Below are 24,001 nucleotides of genomic sequence, written 5' to 3' on the forward strand. Positions count from 1 at the left end.
CAAGGAAGTTCACGCACTCCTGCACTAGGAGATCCACATTGTTGATGTGTCCCTCTGGACTGGGACAAATTTATTCTGAGAACAAAACATGAAAACCCTTTGGTTTGGGGTTGTGACTGGAGCATAAACTAATCTACTCTAATAGATATCAATAGGCATTTGAGAAAGGACATTCGACATGGGGAGGGATTCAGAAAGCCTACTTACTTCCTTGTGAAGTGAACTGCACAAGAAATGCCGATGATGAGAAGGCCAATGATGATGGAGGCGATGGCCACCCACTTAGCATTCCGCCCGAGCCGCCTGGCTCCTTCGTAGTCTCCGTCGTTGTAGCTGTTCAGAGACTGGGGGACACAAGGAGAGAGCTGGTGATGACAGACACCCCACAGGGAAAGGGGTGGGGGACCGCAGCTGTCCTGATGAAAAGGCTCCAAGAGCCTCTGGTGACTTTGCTCATCTCACTGACAGGCTGCTAAGCAAACAATGCAGTCATCCCCTCCTCCAGGGATCCTTCTCTAAACTCTAAGGATGAGTGAACTGCCCCCTCTGTATTTCCTGATGACTCTTGTCTTAGCATTTACATAATATTTTGTCTCTCCCACCAGCATGTAAGTGCAATGCGGGCAGGGGTCATCGTCTGTCTTTTTTCTTTTTTTTGAGACACAGTTTCACTCTGTCACCCAGGCAGAAGTGCTGTGGCACAAACTTGGCTCATTGCAACCACCGCCTCCCAGGTTCAAGCAATTCTCCTGCCTCAGCATCTTAAGTAGCTGGGATTATAGACTCCTGCCACCACGCCTGGCTAATTTTTGTATTTTTAGTAGAGATGGAGTTTCACCACATTGGCCAGGCTGGTCTCAAACTCCTGACCTCCAGTGATCCACCCACCTCAGCCTTCCAAAGTGCCGGGATTATGGGCATGAGCCACTGTGCCCAGTCGTCTGTCTTGTTCAGCACAGCATACCAGTGCCCAGCGCATTACTTAAGAAGATGCTGCATAAGTATTTGTAGCATAAAAGGACAAATGAGTATGTCTGTCTGGTTCACTTGAACAGGGGCTTGCAAATGATGGCCCATGGGCCAAATCCAGCCTGCTGCCTGGTTTTGTAAGTAAAGCTTACTTGGAACATAGTCATACTCATTTATTTACTATTGTCTGTGGCTATTTGATATAATTTTGTTGTAGGGCAGGTGAGCCCAACATTGGGGCCTAGCCTGGGAAGTTTTTTGGTTTCACTCAGGAAAGAATTTAAGAGTGAGCTGGTGGTAGAAGAAAGCAGCTTTAGGCCAGGAGCGGTGGGTCACACCTGTAATCCCAGCACTTTGGGAGGCCGAGGTGGTGGATCACCTGAGGTCAGAAGTTTGAGACCAGCCTGGCCAACATGGTGAAACTTTGTCTCTACTAAAAATAGAAAAAATTGGCTGGGTGTGGTGGCAGGCACCTGTAATTCCAGCTACTCGGAAGGCTGAGGCAGGAGAATCACTTGAACCTGGGAGGCTGAGGTTGTAGTGACATTGCACTCACTCCAGAGCCCGGGCAACAAGAGTGAAACTCCATCTCAAAAAAAAAAAAACAGCTTTATTGAGGTGGTGGCGTTACAGTCCTGGCTGGGTTACAGCTCCGTGACTGCTCCTGCAGAGCAGGACTATCCCATAGGCAGTGTGTTGAGAGCAGCAGCTCAAGGCAGTGCTACAGTTAGATTTATACTCACTTTTAACTATATGTAAATTAAGGGGCAGCTTGTTCAGAAATTTTTTGAAAAGGAGTGGCAACTTCTGGGTCGTGGCCCTGGAAATGGGTGGCAACTTCCGGGTCATTGCCCTGGAAAGGGGTGGTAACTTCAGGGTGTTGCCATCGCAGTGGTAAACTGTCATGGCACTGGTGAGCATGTCTTACAGAGAGGAGCTTTGAGTACTTCTTCCCTGTTTCAGCCAGTCTTCAGTCTGGTCTGGAGTCAAGTCCTGCCTCCTACCTCAGTTTGGATGTTTGTTTCCTCCAAATCTCATGTGGAAATGTGATCCCTAATGTTGGAGGTGGGGCGTGGTGGGAGAAGTTGGAGTCAGAGGGGCAGACCCTCATTCATGGCCTGCGACCCTCCTTGCAGTAATGAGTGAGTTCTCACTCTGTTGGTTCACATGAGAGCTGGTTGTTTAAAAGAGCCTGGCATCTTTCTCTTGCTGTCTCTGTCTTGCCATATGACACAATATTTTCCCCCTTGCTTTCCATGATGAGTAAAGGCTTCCTGAGTCCTCATAGGAAGAAGATGCTGGTGCTGTGTGTGTATAGCCTGCAGAACCATGAGCCAAACAAACCTCCTTTCTTTATAAATCATTCAGTTTGAGACATTTCGTTACAGCAGTGAAAAATGGACTGATACACTACTTTTGTGTTACAAAGACAGAGTTGAGTAGTTGGGACTTTGTCTCTCTGTCTAGAGAATGTAGGGCCTGCAGGGACAAAAATATTTAGTATTTGGTCATTTCCCAAAGAACTTCACCCACTCCTGCACTAGAAGATCAATTCATGAGGTCAGGGACTTTGGCTGAATTATTCATCTCCATGCCCAAGCCAAGGCTGTCATTCCCAGCTGTTAGAATGTTGAAATACTTTGTACCTGCTGATAAACAGCAGCTACTCTGAAGCTTGGCCCACTTCCCCAATATCGCAGCCATCCTGCTTGCTCTTCTGTATTTCCCCAGGTTTCCCCATGATCCAGCAACGTAAGGGTTATTACTGGGCTCAGCAGTAATAACCCTGATTCTGTGATTCTCTAATTCTGTGCTCATGCCAAACTTGTTAAATATTTAAATATCATCCTTGTTGCTAGTACTCAGAGCGGTGTCTGGCACATTGAGCTCAAGAAATATGTTATTGACTCAATGAGTGAATGAATGTGTCTGTTTCCCTACAGAATGTGAATTTTTTGAGGGCATCTTTGAGTTCTGTAGGACCTAACACAGTGCCAGGCAAAGAAGAGGTATTCAGAGACTGCTTGCTTCTGAGATGAAAGCTAGATACTGTTCTCCCTTTAATAATAAGCCCTCTTGACCAATTGACATCATGTGCCTTCTGATAAAATGCCTGGCAAGGACATTTTATCCATGTAGTTTTCTTTTCTATTTTTTTCTGAGACAGAGTCTTGCTCTGTCACCCAGGCTGGAGTGCTGTGGCATGATCTCAGCTCATTGTAATCTCTGCCTCCTGGGTTCAAGCCATTCTCCTGCCTCAGCCTCCCGAGTAGCTGATACTATGTGTCACCACACCCAGCTAATTTTTGTATTTTTAGCAGAGATGGAGTTTCACCATGTTGGCCAGGCTAGTCTCAAACTTCTGGCCTCAAGCAATCCATTCGCCTCAGCCTCCCAGAGTGATGGGATTACAGGCATGAGCCACTGCACCAGTCCTATGTAGTTTTCTCAATATATTTAACTTTTTTCCAATTAAGAGGGAATAATAGGGCAAGTTCTATTTGAATAATTTTCTGCAAGGCAAATGGCTTGAAATTATTTTTAAAAAGTCACTGTCATGAAAGACATGCACTCCCACCTACCCACCCACATCAGGAGACTCTCCTAGATTAAGGAAAACTAGATAAACCTAACAATTATATGCAATGTATGATCCTTGATCATGTCTGTGATTAACAAATAAGTCGCAATGATAGATATCATTGGGACAATTGTGGAAATTCGAAGGTAGAGTAAATGTCAGATAATAATGTCAAATTTCTTGAGTGTGATACTTGTATTTTGGTTACATAAGAGATTTTTTTTTTCTACAGAAGATACAGGCTGCATTATCTAGAACCGACATTATTGCAACATACACCCAAATTTTCAGCAAAATAAAAATGAAAATGGCAAAAAATGTTAACTAGTGATGCATAGTGGTGATTATATAGGTCATCGTGCTATCTGCTTGCTTATATTTGAGGTCTGCAATTTTTCAAAATAAAAAGAGCACACAGTTTTGAAAAATAAACTCTCTTTATCATCCCACGGCTAAGAGTCACCCAATAGTCATGCTGTAGCCCAAAGAAGACTGGAAATGTGCATTTAAAAGTTATGCATGCGAACACCTTTAGTCTAAGATACTTGGGAGGCTGAGGTGGCAGGATCACCTGGGCCCATGAGTTTGAGGCTGCAGTGAGCTATGATCATGCTACTGCCCTTCAGCCTGAGTGACAGAGTGAGACCCTGTATCAAAAAGCAAAAACAGTTATGTACTGGACTCCAGCAGTGCTGTGAATTATAGATTTCACTGAGAACCACTTCCTTGATTCTGAAATCACAGCACTTCAGTAATAATTGCTCCTCTTCCTGGACTATTAAGAGGGATTAGACGTATGCAGACAATCACAAGCCAGAGAAATACCCCAGCATACCACAGAGCTTTCTGCTTCCGGAACCTTCCATTAATTCTTGGATTGGGGCCACCTTAGTCAGCAACAGACTGGAAGACTCAGCAATGTAGAGGAACTGCTTTCAGGCCTCTTGTGTGAATGAGAGAGCGAGAACCAAAAACAACCTGAGGGATTTCCAGCAAGGTGAGTTCCTGAATTCCAAGTCATGAATTCTGGGAGTTCGCCATCTTGGGTGTTCATTAGAACCACCTGGGTCATTAAAAAAAAAAAAAATACAGAGAAGCAGGCCCTACCCTGGAGAGATTCTGATTTAACTGGTGTGTGGACCAGGCCGCATGTGTTTTGTGTGTGTGACTTTTTCGTTGTGATAAGATATACCTACAAGTTATGCTTTTAAGCATTTTTACGTACATTGTTCAGTAGCATTAGGTATATTCATGTTGTATAACCATGACCACCATCTATCTCTGGAATTTTCATCTTCCCCAATGGAAACTCAATACCTGTTAAATACTCACTCCCATTCACTCTCTCCCTAGCCCTGGACAACCACAGTTCTTTCTGACTCTATAAATTTGACTATTTTGGGTATCTCACCCAAGTGAAAGTATGTAGTATTTGTTTTCTGGGGGGATTGGATTCTTTTACTTGGACATAATAATGTCTTCAAAGTTCATCCATGTTATAGCATGTATCAGAATTTTTTCCCCTTTTAAGGATGAACAATACTCCATTGCAGGGATATATACAATACTCCATTGCAGGGAAATATACAATACTCCGTTGTAGGGATATATACAATATTCCATTGCAGGGTTATATACAATACTCCATTGTAGGGATATATACAATATTCCATTGCAGGGATATATACCATACTCCATTGCAGGGATAGATTGCATTTTGTTTATCTCTTCAGTTGTTGAGAGACACATGGTTTGCTCCTGCATTGCTATTATTATTAATTTTTTTTTTTGAGACGGGGTCTCATTTTGTCACCCAGGTTGGAGTGCAGTGGCACAATCTTGGCTCACTGCAGCCTCGACCTCTCAGACTCAAGTAATCCTTCCACCTCAGCCTCCTGAGTAGCTGGGACTACAGGCACATGCCACTGCACCCAGCTATTTTTTTTTTTTTGTATTTTTGGTAGGGATGGGGTTTTGCCATGTTGCCCAGGCTGGTCTCAAACTCCTGAGCTCAAGCAATCCACCCGCCTCAGCCTCCCAAAATGCTGAGATTACAGGAATAAGCCACGTTGCCCAGGCTATTATTATTTTTAAGCTTCACAGGATTGAAAACATCTAGTCTATGTAACTATCCTTAATGTCTTTCAGGGTCAAGATGCACACCATCTTTAAATTTATTCCAAGGAAGAATGTAATAGAGCATGGGCTTGAAATTCAGAGATCTGAGTTCAAATTCCATGTCTTGTCATCTGTGAGAGCTAAGGCAAGTCATCAACCTTTGTAAGCCTCAGTGCCCTCATCTGTAAATCGGGGGCAATAGTAATCGCACCCACTTCACCTTTGTAGATCTAGTGCATTAGTGGTTGGCATTGGCTCAGCACATAGTGTATGCTTGGTAAATGTCAGCTTTTGCTGTGAATTGCCACTTCCTGGCTTGCTCTTATTCTAAATCTGCAATCTTTGGCGTGTAACAGAATCTTCTTTACCCCTTGCTGGATCAGAATCTTTGGGAATCCAACTTTGAGAAGCTGTTTTAGAGGCTTTACAATCAAAATCACTGCATAGACAGGCGTCCCCAAACTACGGACTGCAGGCCGCATGCTGCCCCCTGAGGCCATTTATCCGGCCCTCCCCACTGCACTTCAGGAAGGGGCACCTCTTTCATTGGTGGTCAGTGAGAGGAGCACAGTATGTGGCGGCCCTCCAACGGTCTGAGGGACAGTGAACTGGTCCCCCATGTAAAAAGTTTGGGGATGCCTGGCATAGAATATTAGAAGCCTAAATTTTGAGCTCATAATCTAGTTTAGAATGATATGAATTCAGACTCTCCCAAACTGACCTATTGTGCTGCCTTGGAAAACACAGTTCTGAGATTAGTCGTGATGATGCATTCATGTTGTTGTAACCATAGGAAAAATAATGAGGTCCCCTCCCTCCCTCCCTGTCTCTCTCTCTCTCTTTCTCTTTCTCGCTTTCTTTCTTAATGGAGTCTTGCTTTGTCACCCAGGCTGGAGGGCAATGGCATGGTCTTGGCCCACTGCAACCTCTGCCTCCCTGGTTCAAGCAATTCTGTTTCAGACTCCTGAGTAGCTGGGATTACAGGTGTCCGCCACCACGCCTGGCTAATTTTTGTATTTTTAGTGGAGACAGGGTTTCACCATGTTGGCCCGGCTGGTCTTGAACTCCTGATCTTGTGATCCACCTGCCTTGGCCTCCCAAAGTGCTGGTATTACAGGCATGAGCCACTGCGACTGGCTGCCCTTCTCTTTCCTAAATGGCAATGGTTGGCTGTTCGGATGAAAAAACAGTTTCATGTTCTCAGTAGCAGTAACCAAATAAGTGGGAAGAATAGCCAGTCTGTGTCATGTAGAAGGGTACATCTATCACCTGTGCATTGCCCATGGGCTCAGGTGAAATGAGGGTCTCTGGGCCATTTGAGTTGTTCGGTATAAGGTAGAGAGGCTGTGCTTGGTGACCTGGCTGAGGGGATTTGGGTGCGAGTCACAGGTAAATCCCACCCCACTTTCATCACCTGCTGCCACTCTGGCACACTGTATGTGACCTTCCTCTCTTTGCAAACCACCATCTTTCCAGGGACGTGTAAGGGAGACCTTGAGTGAATCTAGAAATGGGGCTGCTGTTGGCTTGCAAAACAGATGAAAAACCTCTTTCATTATTAAGTATGGACTCTCCTCTCCCCATGAATCCTTTTCTGAATCCATTCTCTTCCCCGGTACTTGGAAAAAGGGCTGCCCACGGGTAGATTTACTGGGTAAAGTAAGAAGATGGGAGGAGAGACGAGAGTGGGAGACTTTCAGCTCTGAGGTTTCATTGTGAAGGACTTCAGCGGCTGGCAGGTCTCGGGCTTATGGGTAGAGAACTAACAGTGAAGCAGAAAGAATTCTTTCCCTGCCTCCCCAATGTGTCAGCTGTAATTCTTTTCCTCTTTTAATTGGAATTTTCTACTGAGGTTCTCCTGGCAGATGCAACAGACTGAAGCGGTGGAAATGGATTTTAGAGAAAATGCATGGTTTATAAATCTTTTGGTGAAGAGCTTGGAATGTAAACTATTCCATCTGGTGTAGAAGAACTAGGAAGAAATGGGGCAGCTTTAGATGCTCAAAAGTTATATGATCTTACTCTTTTAAAAATTACTAATGCAATTTGTGAACATGTAAAACATGTGAACGCTATGGAAGCATATACAGTAAACAGTAAAGCTCTTTCCCTAATCTTATTTCCCAGAGATAACCCTTATTAGCAGTTTGGTCCATCTGCTTCTAGATTTCTCCCCCCATGAATAACATGAAAAGAAAACTGACACTTTCTCCTGCTCCCTTATGACTAAGCACATCATGTATCACAGGAGAGAGAAATGGCAATTTTCACCCTGAGATAAACCGAGAATAAGAGTCCGTCTGTCTAGTCCTGAACCCTCAAATATTAAAACCTTCAGTACTTCCCATAAATCTCGGCAAAGACAACTTCATCCCTACCTTTTGCAACTATGATGTCTAAACACAGGTTACTTCTTTTGTGGCTATTGTAATATCTTGAGAAAGATACTGTTTTGTTTTCCAGGATCAGATTAATATAAAACAACTTGGTCACCTTGGCAACTTTGCATCTGTTTTCTTTTAAATAATTGTGTTTTTCTTCTTCTCTGGCTAGCTGGTCTTTTTGAAGGTGGATTCCCTTGCATTTGTTTTCAAGTAAAATCTTTGCTTCTCTGTTTGGCCTTATGTCTTTCTTTGACAAAGTAACAATGATAACAGATAAGATTTATGAGGCATTTAATATGTGCCAGACACCGTGTTAAATGTTTTTCAAGGATTATTGTATTGGTCCTCACAATATTACCAGCTAGGTGCCTTGTGGTTTTCATTTTACAGATGGAAAAACTGAGGCACAAAGAAGTCAAAGCAATTTGGCCACAGTCACATGGCTAGTTTGGTGATTGTACACATACATAGGCACAGACGCACAGGAGTTTGCGTGTTTTTTTTTTCTCTTTGTTCTAAGAATATGAATAGGCCAGGTGCAGTGGTTTGTACCTATAATCCCAGCACTTTGGAAGGCTGAGGTAGGAGGATCACTTGAGTCCAAGAGTTCAACATCAGCCTGGGCAACATGGCAAGATCCATGTCTCTATAAAAAACTTTTTTAAATTAGCTGGAGGCCAGGTGTGGTGCCTCACGCCTGTAATTCCCAACACTTTGGAAGACCAAGGCAGGACGATCGCTTGAGTCCAGGAACTCAAGACCAGCTTAGGCAAGGTAGGGAGATCCTATATCTCCAAAAAATTAGGTGGTGTAGTGGTATGTGCTTGTAGGCCCAGCTACTTGGGATGCTGAGGTGGGAAGATTGCTTGAGTTCCAGCGTTCAAGTCTGTGGTGAGCTCCAGCAGGGGTGACAGAGTAATACCCTGTCTCAAAAAAAAAAAAAAATCAGCTAGGTGTGGTGACATGCACCTGTAGTCCCAGCTACTCAGGAGGCAAGAGGATCACTGGAGCACAAGAGTTTAAGGTTACAGTGAGCTATGGTTGGGCCACTGCACTCTAGACTGGGTGACAGAGCAAGACCCTGCCTCTTAAAAAAAAAAAAAGAAATAAAATAGAAATATAAACAGTATTATGCAACATTTGTTCGGCAATCTGCTTTTTTTCTCACTTAATATGGGGTGGGCAACTTCCCAAGCTAGGGTGTCCAAGTCTGTCTTATTCTTTTCTTTCTCCATCCATGATTAAAATAATGAGTTATATTGAGAGACTTCCTGATGTTACATCATCCTTGTATTCTTGGGGAAAGTCTTAATTTGTTATGGTGCAATCTTTTCTTTGTAACTTTTTATTTTCAAACAGCTTCAAACTTACAGAAACACTGTGAGTATGATTATCTTATTCTTTTTAAGGGCTTCCTAGTGGTTCATTTAAATGCTCATGTCTCACCTATAACAACTATAGACATTTAGTTATTTAAAGTTTGTTGAGCTTATATAATATGCTGCAGAGGACATTCTAATTCAGACATTTTTGCCTATGTTTGAGCCTTGGCTTTGGGTGAGTTTCTAGGAATGGAATTGTTGAGTCAAAGGGTGTATGGATTTACATTTGGAGAGATAGAGCCAAATTGTCCTGCAAAAAGTTATCCAAATCTATGCTCCCACTAATCATATTTAAGTGCTCTTTCTCCCACGTCATTGCCAATACTGTATATTATCAATCCATTTTCCCCCATTCTGGTGGGTGAAAAAGAATCTCAAGGTAAAATTCCATTAATCAATGGTGAGGTAGAGCCATCTTTTCACCCTTCAGATATTATCTCCTCACAGAGGACTTTTCAGACCAGCTTATCTAAAACTGGCCAGCTCTCCCTGCTGACCCACACGGTGCCTGGAACATAGAAGGAGATCAATAAATATGTGTTGATTAACAAGTGTATGTATAAATGAATATCTATTGATCCTATGTATTTCTTCTTGATGAGTTTTGTACCCATACCCTTTGTCTAGTTCTCTATTGGTTTGTCTTTTCTTACTGAGCTGTGGGAAACTTTTACATATTATAGGCCAGGACTGTGCAATAGAAATATAATGGGAGACACACAGGTGATTTTTAAATTTTCTAGTAACCACATCAAAAAAGTAAAGATAAGTAGGTGAAATTAACTTCAATAATATGCATTATATTCAATCCAAAATGTCCAAAATATTATCATTCAAAGTTGTGGCACTAGCCATTTTTCAAGTGCTCCAAGTCACATGTGACTAGTGGCAACAGTACTGAATAACTGAATAATATTCCTTGATCTGGTACATATTTTGAAAAATTTTATTCCACTTTCTCCTGGTCTGTCTTTTAAAAAATTATAAAATATTATGATTATAGTATTACTAATATAACTCCTGTGTGAATTGATTTGTACCAATGACAGGTTTTTTTTCTTGAAACAGGATCTCGCTCTGTTACCCAGGCTGGAGTGCAGTGGCCTGATCTTGGCTCATTGCAACCTCAACTTCCCTGGCTCAAGTGATCCTCCCATCTCAGCCTCCCAAGTATCTGGGACTACAGGTGAGTGCTACCACTCCCAGGTAATTTTTGTATTTTTTGTAGAGATGGGGTTTTGCCATGTTGCCCAGGCTAGTCTTGAACTCCAAGCTCAAATTATCTGCCTGCCTTGGCCTCCCAAAGTATTGAGATTACAGACGTGAGCCACCATGTCTAGCCTACTCTTTTTCTGTATGTGCACACGTCTATGGAATTTTGTCCCATTGTATTAGTCCGTTCTCATGCTGCTAACAAAGACATACTTGAGACTGGGCAATTTATAAAGGAAAGAGATTTAATTGACTCACAGTTGAGCATGGCTGGGGAGGCCTCAGGAAACTTACAATTGTGGTGGAAGGGGAAACGAACATGTCCTTCTTCACATGGCAGCAGGAGAGAGAAGAATGAGTGCTGAGTGAAGAGGGAAGCCTCTTATAAAATCATCAGCTCTCATGAGAACTTACTCACTATCACGTGAATAGCATGGGGGAAACTGGCCACATGATTCAATCACCTCCTACCAGGTCCCTCCCATGAGATGTGGGGATTATGAGAACTACAATTCAACATGAGATTTTGGTGAGGATACTGCCAAACCATATCATTGCACTCCTGGCCCCTCTCAAATCTCAAGTGCTCACATTTCAAAACACAATCATGCCTTTCAACAGTCCTCCAAAGTCTCAACTCATTCTAGCATTAACCCAAAAGTCCAAGTCCAAGGTCTCATCTGAGATGAGACAAGTCCCTTCCACCTATGACCTTACAAAACCAAAATCAAGTTAATCACTTCCTAGATACAATAGGGGTATAGGCATTGGGAAAATACATCTGGTCCAAAAGGGATAAATTGGCCAAAGCAAAGGGGTCACAGGCCCCATGCAAGTCTGAAATCCAATAGGACAGTAATTAAACCTTAAAGTTCCAAAATGATCCCCTTTGACTCCATGTCTCACATCCAGCTCACACTGATGCAAGAGGGGGGTTCCTATGGCCTTGGGCAGCTCCACCCCTGTGGCTTTGTAGGGTACAGCCACCCTCCCTGACTGCTTTCATGGGCTAGCATTGAGTGCCTGCAGCTTTTTCAGCCAGGTGCATGGTGCAAGCTGTTGATGGAGCTACCATTCTGGGTTCTGGAGGATGGTGGCTCTCTTCTCACAGCTCCACGAGGCAGTGCCCCAGTGGGGACTCTGTGTGGGGGCTACAACCCCATATTTCCCTTCCACACTTCCCTAGCAGAGGTTCTCCATGAGGGCTCTGCCCCTGCAGCAAATTTCTATCTGGACAGCTAGGCATTCCCATGCATCCTCTGAAATCTAGGTGGAGGTTCCCAAACCTCAATTATTGTCTTCTGTGCATCCTCAAGACTAACACCACATGGAAGCTGCCAAGACTTGGGACTTGCATTGTCTGAGGCAATGGTCCAAGATATAACTTAGCTCCTTTTAGCCACGGTTGGGGCTGAAACAGCTGGGATGCAGGGCACCATGGCCAGAGGCTGCACACAGAGGGGCCTGGCCCTCAGAACTATTTTTGCCTCCTAGGCCTCCAGCCCTGTGATGAGAGGGGCTGCCTTGAAGGTCTGCAACATGCTCTGGAGACATTTTCCCCACTGTCTTGGTGATTAACATTTGGCTCCTTATTACTTATGCAAATTTCTGTAGCTGGCTTGAATTTCTCCCCAGAAGACGGGGTTTTCTTTTCTATCCCATCATCAGGCTGCAAAGTTTTCACACTTTTATGATCTGCTTCCTCTTAAATGCTTTGCCACTTAGAAATTTCTTCTGCCAGATGCTCTAAATCATCTCTCTCAAGTTCAACATTCTATAGATCTCTGGGGCAGAGGCAAAATGTCACTAGTCTGTTTGCATAGCAACAGTGACCTTTACTCCAGTTCCCTACAAGTTTTCCATCTCCATTTAAGACCACCTTAGCCTGGATTTCATTGTCCATATCACTATCAGCATTTTTGTCGAAGCCATTCAACAAGTCTCTAGGAAGTTCTAAACTTTCCCACATCTTCCTGTCTTCTGAGGCCTCCAAGTATCTAGGAAGTTTAAAAGATTCCCACATTTTCTTGTCTTCCTCTGAGCCCTCCAAACTGTTATAACCTCTGCCTGGTACCCAGGTCCAAAGCTGCTTCCACATTTTCTGGTATCTTTATAGCAGCACCCCACTCTCTGCAGTACCAATTTACTGTAACAGTCTGTTCTTGCACTGCTAACAAAGACACACCTAAGATTGGGTAATTTATAAAGAGAAGAGGTTTAATTGACTCACAGTTTCACAGGGCTGGAGAGGGCTCAGGAAACTTAAAATCATGGCAGGAGGGGAAGCAAACATGTCCTTCTTCACATGGTGGCAAGAGAGAGAAGAATGAGTGCCGAGCAAAGGGGGAAGCCCCTTACAAAACCATCAGATCTTGTGAGAACTCACTCACTATCACAAGAACAGCATGGACAAAACCTACCCCATGATTCAATTACCTCCCACTGGGTTCCTCCATGACACATGGGGATTATGGGAGCTGCAAATCAAGATTGAGATTTGGGTGGGGACACAGCCAAACCATATCACCCGTGTAGATTCCAGTAACCATGACTATAATCAGGATATAGAACTGCTCCATTACCACAGAGAAATTCCCCCTGTGATTCCTTGAAAGTTGCACCTTTCCTGCACTTATATTTGTGGTGCTTCGGCATTGCCGAGTTCTTTTCTAAGCTACAGAGCTCATAATTTCATAGACCAACCACCCTTATTTGAGGGTGCTAAGCAGCCAGTTGCTTTCTTCATCCTGCAAAGTCTCTTAAAAAGAAGGGACTTTAGTTTCTTATTTTAATTTTCCTCTGTGATACAAATGGATCTTAGAGTATAGAACAAGAGCATAGTCTAATGTTCTAGGAATTCATGACACTTCAGGCTTAGAATATTGAACACATGGGTTTTCATTACACATTTTATAAGGCATGCAGGAATCTCCTGCAGTGACTCTTCTCTTTGTTCTGGGCTTGGGCTCATGTTAGCAAAACCTAGTAACAGTGTTCAGGTCTTGACCAGTTGCCTTGAACTAGTGAAGGTTGCACTTTGACAGAAAAGTGAGTAAGTTCCTCTCTCCTGTAGTAAACACTAATGATCTCATGATTACTGCATCTGGTTATTTCAAACTTATTTATTCACCCTTCCCTGGATGGACACATGATACCTAAATACCCATGGGAGGAAAGTTGGGCAGGAGTCAGAAGTGAGGGTGACTGTTTCCATGCTGAACCTTAAAAAGGCTGCTGTGGGGGACAGCAAGACAGTCATGAGACTGTGCAGTAGAGACTCCCAACTACCTGTCAGAAGGTACAGGCAACTCCTGGCATCCACACCCCAGAGAAGAAGATACCAGAGTAACCCCATAAATTATGATAACTGGCACTGAATACCAGTAGGTCTAATGTTCTAAGAGTTCATGACACTTCACACCAGACGGCAAAGCTACTCCACTGCCCTAAGCCAGGAAAATTTGGAAAGTAATTTGTCCTTCCCTTCTGGTCTTTAGATCAGGACTCTTGCTACATCCCACATGACACCCTGGATAAGACAGCAGTATCTATAGGATGGCTGCCAGTGTAGACCGGAGATGAAACTCTCCAAAGTTACATTTTTATATCTCCCTGTATTCATGGTTCCCAATCCTAGCTGCACCTTAGAATTGCCTGGGGTCCTTAAAAAATTCCTACACCCAAGCTCCTTCCCAAACCAACTGAATCAGTCTCTTTGGGGGGTCCTCAGCATCAAAAAAAAATTCAGCATAAAAAAATTCCTCTGCAAAAAAAAAATTCTGATGCCATCCCAGCATGAGAATTTTTTTGGAAAGCTTTTTGGGCTATTCAGAGGGGCAGCCAGACTTAAGAACCACTGTCCTAGATGGACAGCTGTTCATTCATTCATTCATTCATTCATTTAAAAACTCCTTCTTTAGTATCACCTGTGTGCCTGGCACTGCTTTCTGCCATCATGGGGCTTATTTTCTTGTGGAGACAAAAAATAAAAAAACATGTAAATAAACAAGATGAACACAGAATATTATTAAGGCAGGAAAAGTGGGGTAGAGGAGGGAGTTTTTTTGAGCGGGAAGCAGGTGACTGAAACCTGAAGGCTTGAGAAGAATCCAGGCCTGCAGAGAGCAGTGGGGAGAGGATGCCTGGCAGGGAGGGTGGCAAGTGCAAAGGTCTAGAGGGGGGGGAAAGAACTTTTTTGTTGAAGGTTTCCCCCCAAAAATGCAGTGTGGCTCAGCTGTAGGAGCAAAAGAAAGAGGCGAGGGGACAAGAGAGGAAAGAGAAGGGTGGGCGAGAGAGAGTTGAGGTAAGGCCAGAGGGGAAACCAGGAGTTATATTAGTAATCATAATGAATCATCATATTAAAATAAGTTAATATTTATTGAATACTTGGTCTCTACCAGGCCCTGGACTAACCACTATATGTGTATCATATAACTTATTCCTTACAATAACCCCCATGGAGATAAAAGTAATCTCATCCCCCGTTTCACAGATGAGAAAACTGAGTCTCAGAGAGGAATGCAAACAGTGGTTCTGTATTCAAAGGTAGCTTTCTAAGGAGACTACAAAGGTGAGCAAAAGTTAGTGCATCCATCCACAAAGCCCTTATGAAAACTATTTTATTACACCCCAGAGAACTTAAGAGCTAGATTTGATGCACTGTTTGAGGCACCAGCACCAGGTAGATGACTTAAATTTAATAAAAATTTGGTTACTGATAGAGAAAATAGGGCAAGTAGATCTCTAAGCTGTGCTACTAATCTCACTGTTAAAAAATTCATTTTTTTTTCTTTGTTCTTGCCACATTCACTCTTGCTCTCTCTGGGTTTTTTTTTTTTTTTTTTTTTTTTTTTTTTTTGGGATGGAGTCTCACTCTCTCACCCAGGCTGAAGTGGTGTGATCTTGGTTCACTACAGCCTCTACTTCCCAGGTTCAAGTGATTTTCCCACCTCAGCCTGCAGAGTAGTTGGGATTACAGACTCACACTACCATGCCCAGCTAATTTTTATATTTTTAGTAGAGATGGACTTTCAGATATTGGCCAGGCTGGTATTGAACTCCTGACCTCGGATGATCCACCTGTGTCAGCCTCCCAAAAATGCTGGGATTACTGGTGGGTAGATGGGATGGGAACATTGTGCTTCCTCAGCTCTAAAGCCTTCCATGGCACCCTATTTCCCTGGGAGAGACTCATATTCTTCATTTTGCCCTTCCCACCCTTGCAGGGGTGGCCCCTGTAGCCTCTCTCATCTTGTTTGGATCCTTTCCCCTTGCTCACTGTCTCCCCCTTTCCTGTCCCCTCTCTTTGTCCAGGTCGTCTCCTCTCTGCTTGTGGCCCTCTTCTCTCTCTGTCTCATGCGGCCAGCATCTGCTCGTTCTGATCTTGGCTGACATGTTGGGACCTTCAAGGCAGCCTCCTCGGGCCTCCTCATCTCTTCATTTTTTATTTTTTGAGACAAGGTGTTACTCTGTTGCCCAGGCTGGAGTGCAGTGGAGCAATCATAGCTCACTGCAGCCTGAAAATCCTGGGCTCAAGCAATTCTCCAGCCTCACCCTCCAGAGTAGCTGGGACTACAGGTGCACACCACCATACCTGACTAATTTTTTTATGTTTTTGGTGGAGACAGGGTCTCCCTATGTTGCCCAGTCTGGTCTCAGACTTCTGTGCTCAAGTGATCATCCTGCCTCAGCCTCCGAAAGTGCTGGGATTGCAGACATGAGCCACTGTGCTCAGCTGGGTCCCCATATCTTGAGTAGGTCCTGTGATCATAGTCAGTGGGTTCTGACTCAGCTCCTGGTTCATTTCCTTCGTGGCTCTTGATGTGAGTCACAGTCATTTGATTCGGTGACTTTTGAGTGTTGGTTCTGCCACCTGAGTATGAGCTCTGTGAAGGCACAGACCATATCTCATTGTACTCATTGCTCCAGTGCCTAATGGAGGGTCTGATACCTAGCATTCCCTTAATATATATTCCTGATAAAAAAAGAAAAAAATTCATCCAGCCAGGTTTTTATTTTCCAACCTGTAGCCCTGCTTTTTTTCTTTTCTTTTTCTTTTTTGAGACAGACTTCTTAGGAATTTGCCCAAATATGTAACCATCTGGGCAGTTGATGATTGCTGGTGTGTAAAAAGAATGCTTGGTTGACCAAACAATTGAGGCTCTACTTCTGTGATCCTAAAGGGATTAATTTTGTTTGTTACCTGAATCTTTTTTTTTCCTCCACACTCTAAAAAATCAGATGATGTACAGATCTGAAAGACTAGATTAATTTTTTAGCTTTCACTTGATTTTATGCAAGAGTCCTGTGAACAGGACTTAATTTGGATCTTAAGTTTCCCAAAGGCAAGAGTTATAGTGGTATCCACCAATTGTTTTATAAAGTGGAGAATCTTCCATGAGACTGAAATTCGGGAGTCATAACCTAGTGTTGGCCTTGGGGATTAAGATTTTTTTCCTAATACTGAAAGGTACTATATCATAGAGGTTGAAGGTGTGGGTTCTGAGCCAGTTTGTCTGGGTTCCATCCCGGTTTTGCCACCTGCTTGTAGAATCATGAGCAAGTCAACTGATGGTACCATGTTCTCTGCTTCTGTAAATGGGGATGATGGTTAAAAAAAAAGTACCTACTTCATGGAATTTCCTGGCAGCTTGACTGGATGAATGCACTGAAAGCTCTTAGCATAGAGCTTGGCACATAACTCACATTTAATAAATGGGAACTATTGTCTAATTTCAGCCATAAGAAGGGAAAGAGTAGGTCTAATGTGACATTTCCTAGGCAACTAAAACATTGTATGCCGTTTTTCCTATGCATTTATTCATTCATTTGACAGTTATTAAGCTGCTACTATATACTGGTGCTCTTGTAAGGCTGGGAACACTAGCCACATATGCTCAGGCGGACAAAGTCCCTGACCTCAAAGAGTTGAAGGAGCCATGCTATAAGCACTCAAGCATATCATTAAAAATGCTCAGGCAGGGAGAAGTGCTTTGAAGGAAATAAGACTGAACATTATGGTAGGGAGGAACTGGTAGTCTATTTGGCCTTCATTTCATACTCCAGATTTACTGATTATTTTCTTTTAAATGGAAACTACCCTCTTCCATCTGCAGCTGCCAATATTAGTGTACGTGTATGTAAATTGCACCACGCTCCATTTTATTACAGACAATGTTATAAACTAGATATATGATTCTTTAATATAGTAGCTGAACCCAAAGGAAAATCAAGTCTTGTAGGAAAGTCTATAAAACTTAGTTTTCCTTATTATTATTATTTTTTGAGACAGGGTCTCACTACATCACCTGGAATGCAGTGGTGCTATGGCTCACTGCAGCTTTGACCTCCTGTGCTCTAGTGATCCTCCCACCTCAGCCTCCCAAGTAGCTGGGACTACAGGTGCACCTCACCATGCTTGGCTAATTTTTTGTATTTTTTGAAGATGGGGTTTTGGTATGTTGGCCAGGCTGGTCTGGAACTCCTGAGCTTAAGCAATCCACCTGCCTTGGCCTCCCCAAATGCTGGGATTATAGGTATGAGCCGTGGCATCTGGCCTCATTTGTAAAATGGGTATAAGAATATCTATGCACAGGCTTGTTGCAAGGCTTAAATGAGATGATGACAAAACGGCCCAGCATTATCTTACTTAAGTTTGAAAACTGCACAGAGAGGTTGGCATTAATGTTTCCATTGTATAGGTGGGAAAACCTAGTGTTGGAGAAGTTAGGTTAAGGAGCAGAGCTGGGATTCAGACTTAAGAATTGAATTCAGAGCCTGGCCCAACATGATGTTTGCCTTTGACTCTGTCCCCAGCCCAGTGTTCATGTTGGGGGCCAAGGGAGGAGCTACAAGCAAAAATGGAAAGCAGTTTTGTGAAAAACTCTGGGATACATAAGCAGACCTCTCAAAAAAGGTTCACAAAGTAGTGAAAGGAGCAAGGGCCAGAAAATCCACAAAAAGGAGAGAAAATATTTGTAATTCACATATCTGATGAAGTATTTGTATCTAGAATATATTTTTTAAAATCTCTTAAACTCAACAATAAAAAGACAAAAACCCAGTTAAAGAAGGGCAAAGTATCTGAATGGACATTTCTTTGAAGAAGATATACAAATTGCCAGTAAGCACAGGAAATGCTCAATATCATTAGTCATTAGGGAAATGCAAACCAAACCTCAAAAAGATACCACTTTGCATCTACTGGGATAGCCACAATAAAAAAGATAATAACATGTGTTACTGAGGATATAGAAAAACTGGAACCCTTGTACAGGGCTGGTGAGATTGCAAAATTGTGTGTGTGCTTTGGAAACAGTCTAGTAGTTCCTCAACAAGTTAAACATATCATTATCATACCACCTAACAATTCCACTCCTAGCTCTACATTGAAGAAAATGGAAAAAATAAAGTTCATCCAAAAAGGTTGTACCTGAATATACATAGCAGCATATTTGTAAAAGCCAAAAAATGGAATCAACCCAATATCCATCAATGAATGAATTAAAAAATACAGTATGAAATATCCATACAATGTAATATTATTCAGCCTTAAAAAGAAGGAAGTACTGATTCATGCTACAACATGGAGGAACCTTCAAAACAGGATGTTAAGTGAAAGAGGCCAGGTATGAAAGATTACATATTGTATGATTCCATTTATAAGAAATATACAGAATAGGTCAGTCCATAGAGATAGCCAATAGATTAGAGGTGGCCAGGGGTTGGGGGGATGGGTAGTTACTGATAATGGATTGTATTAGTCCATTCTCAGGCTATTATGAAGAAATACCCAACACTGGGTAATTTATAAGAAAAGAAGTTTAATTGACTCACAGTTCCACATGGCTGGTGAAGCCTCAGGAAACTTACAATCATGGTGGAAGGCACCTCTTCACAGGGAAGTAGGAGAGAGAATGAGCACTGAGTGAATGGAAGAAGAACCCCTTATAAAACCATCGGATTTCATGAGAACTCACTTGCTATCATGAGAACAGCATGGGGGAAACCACCTCCATGATTAAATTATCTCCCACCACGTCCCTCCCATGACAGATGGGGTTTATGGAAACTGCAATTCAAAATGAGATTTGGGTGAAGACACAGCTAAACCACAACACTCCCACTCATGACTCCTCTCAAATCTCATGTCCTCACATTTCAAAACAGAAAAATGCCCTTCCAACAGTCACCCAAAGTCTTAACTCATTTCAGCATTAACCCCAAAGTCCAGGTCCAAAGTCTCATTGGAGACAAGGCAAGTCCCTTCTGCCTATGAGCCTGTAAAATCAAAAGCAAATTAGTCACTTCCTAGATACAATGGAGGTACAGGCATTGGGTAAATACACCCATTCCAAATGGGAGAAATTGACCAAAACAAAGGATGCAAGTCCAAATTCCAATAGTAGTCATTAAACCTTAAAGTTTCAAAATGATTTACTTTGACTCCATGTCTCACAACCAGGTCACTCTGATGCAAGAGTTGGGCTCCCACGGCCTTGGGCAGCTCTGCTTCTGTGACTTTGCAGGGTATATATCCCCACCCTGGCTGCTTCCATGTCTGGTGTTGAGTGTCAGTGGCTTGCACCAGGTGCACAGTGCAAGCTGTTGGTGGATCTACCACCCTCTTTTCATAGCTCCACTAGGGAGTGCCCCTATGGGGACTCTGTGTGGGGGCTCTGAACCCACATTTCCCTTCCACACTGCCCTAGCAGAAGTTCTTCATGAGGGCTCCCCTCTTGCAGAAAACTTCTGCCTGGACATCCAGGTATTTCCATACATCCTCTGAAATCTAGGAGAAGGTTCTCAAACCTAAATTCTTGACTTCTGTGCACCCTCAGGCCCAACAGCATGTGGGAGTCCCCAAGGCTTGGGGCTTGCACTCTCTGAAGCAATGGCCCAAGTTATACCTTGGCCCCTTTTGGCCATGGCTAGAGCTGAAGCAGCTGGGATGCAGGGCACCACATCTGAGGCTGCACACAGCAGGGAGTCCCTAAACCCATGAAGCCATTTTCTTCTCCTAGGCCTCCAGGACTGTGATGAGAGGGGCTGCCTTGAAGATCTCTGACATGCCCAGGAGACATTTTCCTCATTGTCTTGGTGATTAACATTTGGGTCCTGGTTACTTAGACAAATTCATGCAGCTGGCTTGAATTTCCCCCAGAAAATAGATTTCTCTTTTCTATTGCATTGCTGGGCTGCAAATTTTCCAAACTTTGATGCTCTACTTCCTCTTGAATGCTTTATAACTTAGAAATTTCTTCTGCAAGATGCCCTAAATCATCTCTCTGAAGTTCAAAGTTCCATAGATCTCTAGAGTAGGGGTAACATGCCTCCAGTCTCTGCATAGCAAGAGTAACTTGAATTTCAGTTCCCAAAAAGTTTCTCATCTCCATCTGAGACCATCTCAGCCTGGACTTTATTGTTCATATCACTATCAGCATTTTGGTCAAATCCATTCAGCAAGTCTCTAGGAAATTCCAAATTTTTCCAAATTTTCCTGTCTTCTTCTGAGCCCTGAGACTGTTCCAACCTCTGCCTATTACCCAGTTCCAAAGTCACTTCCACGTTTTCAGGTATCCTTATAGCAGTACCCCACTTCCTCAGTACCTATTTACTGTATTAATTCATTTTCATGCTGCTATGAAGAAATACCTGAGGAAAGCTGGCATTTATCTCCAGGGCCTCCATAGTTTTTGGCTTATAGCAGGTATTCAAAAATTTTCAAATGAATGAATGAATGTAGGAGAACCTCCCTCCTTGCTTTCTGCCCTGAAGGATGGCAGTAGAAAGTTTCCCATATGCTGTGAAACCTCTGGGACCAAGCACCCTGTGGTATACTCAGTGGTGCTTCTTCATGTTGGTTTTAAGCTCTTCTCCCTCATCTAAATTCCCTCTCCCAGCTTTTCTCTTTAAATATAAGAGTCAACCGCCACCCCAATCAGCTTCTTAACCTTGGTGGCAGGGGCTAGAGATGGCCATCATTGGAAGAGAAGGCTGGAGACTCAGGTTTTCTCTGTCTTTGGCCTTGCAGATGTCTATTTGCCACTCCCTCAGCCGCTTTCATTTTCTTCCTCATTGAAAATGAACCTTGGACTTTGCTATAATCAAACATGAATGTGGACAAGAAATTTGGGGGGATGTTTGAAGTGACAGGGACATTCTCACTGCCATCTGCCATTTCCTTCTTTTAGTAGCTACACCAAATAGTGAGTAAGAGAGATCTTTCCAAGGGAAAAGATTATGGGCCACCTCTCCTTCAAAATATATCTTAGGAGTATCAAGTGCCCTCTATGTGGCTGGGAGATAGATCCAAAAAGTGGGCTTATATTAGAGTGAGCTTCTACTTGTGTGGAGAAAGGGGTACTTCTTACCATCTCAGGCTAAAAAACCCCACTGGAATCAGAACAGAAACAACAGCAAAACTGCTGTAAACTCTCCAAGCATCAACTTTGGGGCAGGAGCTGTGTTAAGATGTAGTTTATTTGTCCTTAGTGATCTCCCAGACTAGAACAAAATATCAGAATAAAAGCATTTTTCTTACATTAACTAGAGAGCTGACCATTTGAGCTCTAGAATGATATACTATTTAGAGCAAGAATCACCTTTTGGGGTGGATAAACATCTAATTACTGGTTGGGCATGGTGGCTTACACCTGTAATCCCAGCACTTTTGGAGGCTGAGGTGGAAGGATCTCCTGAACTCAGAAGTTTGGAGACCAGCAAGAAATGCAAAGATTAGTTGAGTGTGGTGTGGTGATGTGTGCCTGTAGTCCCAGCCACTTGAGGGGCTGAGGTGAGGGCTGAGGCTGAGTCTGGAGGATTGCTTGGGCCCGGGTGGTGGGGCTGCCGTGAACCATATTTGTACCATTGTACTCAAGCCTGGGAGCCTGGGAGCCTGGGTGACATAGTAAGACTCTGTAACAAAAAAAAAAAAAAAAAAAAAAAGAAAGAAAGAAAGAAAAGAAAAAAAAAGAAAAAGAAAATTGCTTCTAATTACCAACTTCGTCCTCTTTCTTGTTGAATTCCTTATTAACTTTAGAAAAATGCTCATTTCAGACTAGAAATGAGGTCTAAATACTTTTTATGGAAACTTTGGAAAATATTAAAGTTTTTAATAGGAATATTTGAAATGATAATAGCCAAGATTTGTCAAGAACTTTGCATATATTATCCTATTTAATTCATACGACAATCCCTTGGAGGTGGGTGAGATTGTTTCCAGTTTACAGATGAGGAAATAGAAACCCAGAGAGGTTAAAGAATTCAATGAAAGTCACCTAACAATGAACGGTAATGCCAAAATTCAAACCCTGGTGGGCCTAATGATAGAGTTTGTGCTCTACATATTATAACTCTTCTTTTTTTTTCTTTTCCCTGAGTACCTTCTGCACATCTACGTATTATAACTCTTTATACTATAACTGTCCATAATCCTGCTACTTAGAGAAAATCATTGTAGACAGTTTGAAATACTTTTAAGCCTTTTCTTCCCTCATGCATGTTCATGCTTGTGAGGGTATATATATGGGTATGTGGCTACTTCTAATTGATAAAGAATGAAGGATCTCATCGCACAGACAATTGTGTATTCTGTCCTGTTTTTCCATTTGATCATTCACTCAAGTACAGGCATCCCCAAACTACGGCCCGTGGGCCGCATGTGGCCCCCTGAGGCCATTTATCCGGCCCCCCGCCGCACTTCAGGCAGGGGCACCTCTTTCATTGGTGGTCAGTGAGAGGAGCACAGTATATGGCGGCCCTCCAATGGTCTGAGGGACAGTGAACTGGCCCCCTGTGTAAAAAGTTTGGGGACACCTGCTCAAGCATTTCCCTGCATCATAAAAATTCTTCAAAAGCATTATCCTAACTGTGATGTAGTACTCTGTTATAAATAGATAAATTACTCTTTACTTAGCCAATCTCCTATGGTGGAATCAATATTTATATCTTTTTCATATTTATAGCACCAATAATGAATATTAGGCAGTTACTCTGTGCTAGGCACCATGCTTCATATTTAGGAACTCATTTTATAATTTATTTCATAATTAATGCTGGATGAAGAGCTAATACGTAAATACTATGCTTCTCCATTTAGTTCATGGTTTTTCATTTTATCTCTTGGTGAAACTTTGTATACACCTTGTGTGTTTCCTAGGTTTTTTTGGGTACTTCAAATTTTGTTTGCTATTGCTTATATGTCAATATTCTGATCTGTTGAGTTGACAGTACTGAAATCCTAATTTTAGAACATTTTTTCTTTTTCTTTAAACCATGTCTTCTCTCTTTCAAAGCCATCCTCATCTTCATTCCTTTATCTGTAGTACATATTTGGTCAGTGGGGAGTGAGTTTT

The 24,001-nt window shown here is 42.7% G+C and overlaps 1 protein-coding gene across 2 annotated transcripts in view; it reads right to left on the reverse strand.

Annotated features, from left to right (window-relative positions):
* TMEM233 (transmembrane protein 233) overlaps window positions 1-24,001 on the reverse strand; it is a 50,311-nt gene that overhangs the window by 13,625 nt on the left and 12,685 nt on the right. For both annotated transcript variants that reach the window (XM_003932196.4, XM_074402168.1), the window contains exon 2: window positions 208-344. In XM_003932196.4, coding sequence (XP_003932245.1) covers window positions 208-344 — 137 coding nt within the window. The remainder of the gene's footprint in view (window positions 1-207; window positions 345-24,001) is intronic.

The sequence above is a fragment of the Saimiri boliviensis genome, chromosome 7 (assembly GCF_048565385.1).
Source record: "Saimiri boliviensis isolate mSaiBol1 chromosome 7, mSaiBol1.pri, whole genome shotgun sequence".
Classification (NCBI taxonomy): domain Eukaryota; kingdom Metazoa; phylum Chordata; class Mammalia; order Primates; family Cebidae; genus Saimiri; species Saimiri boliviensis.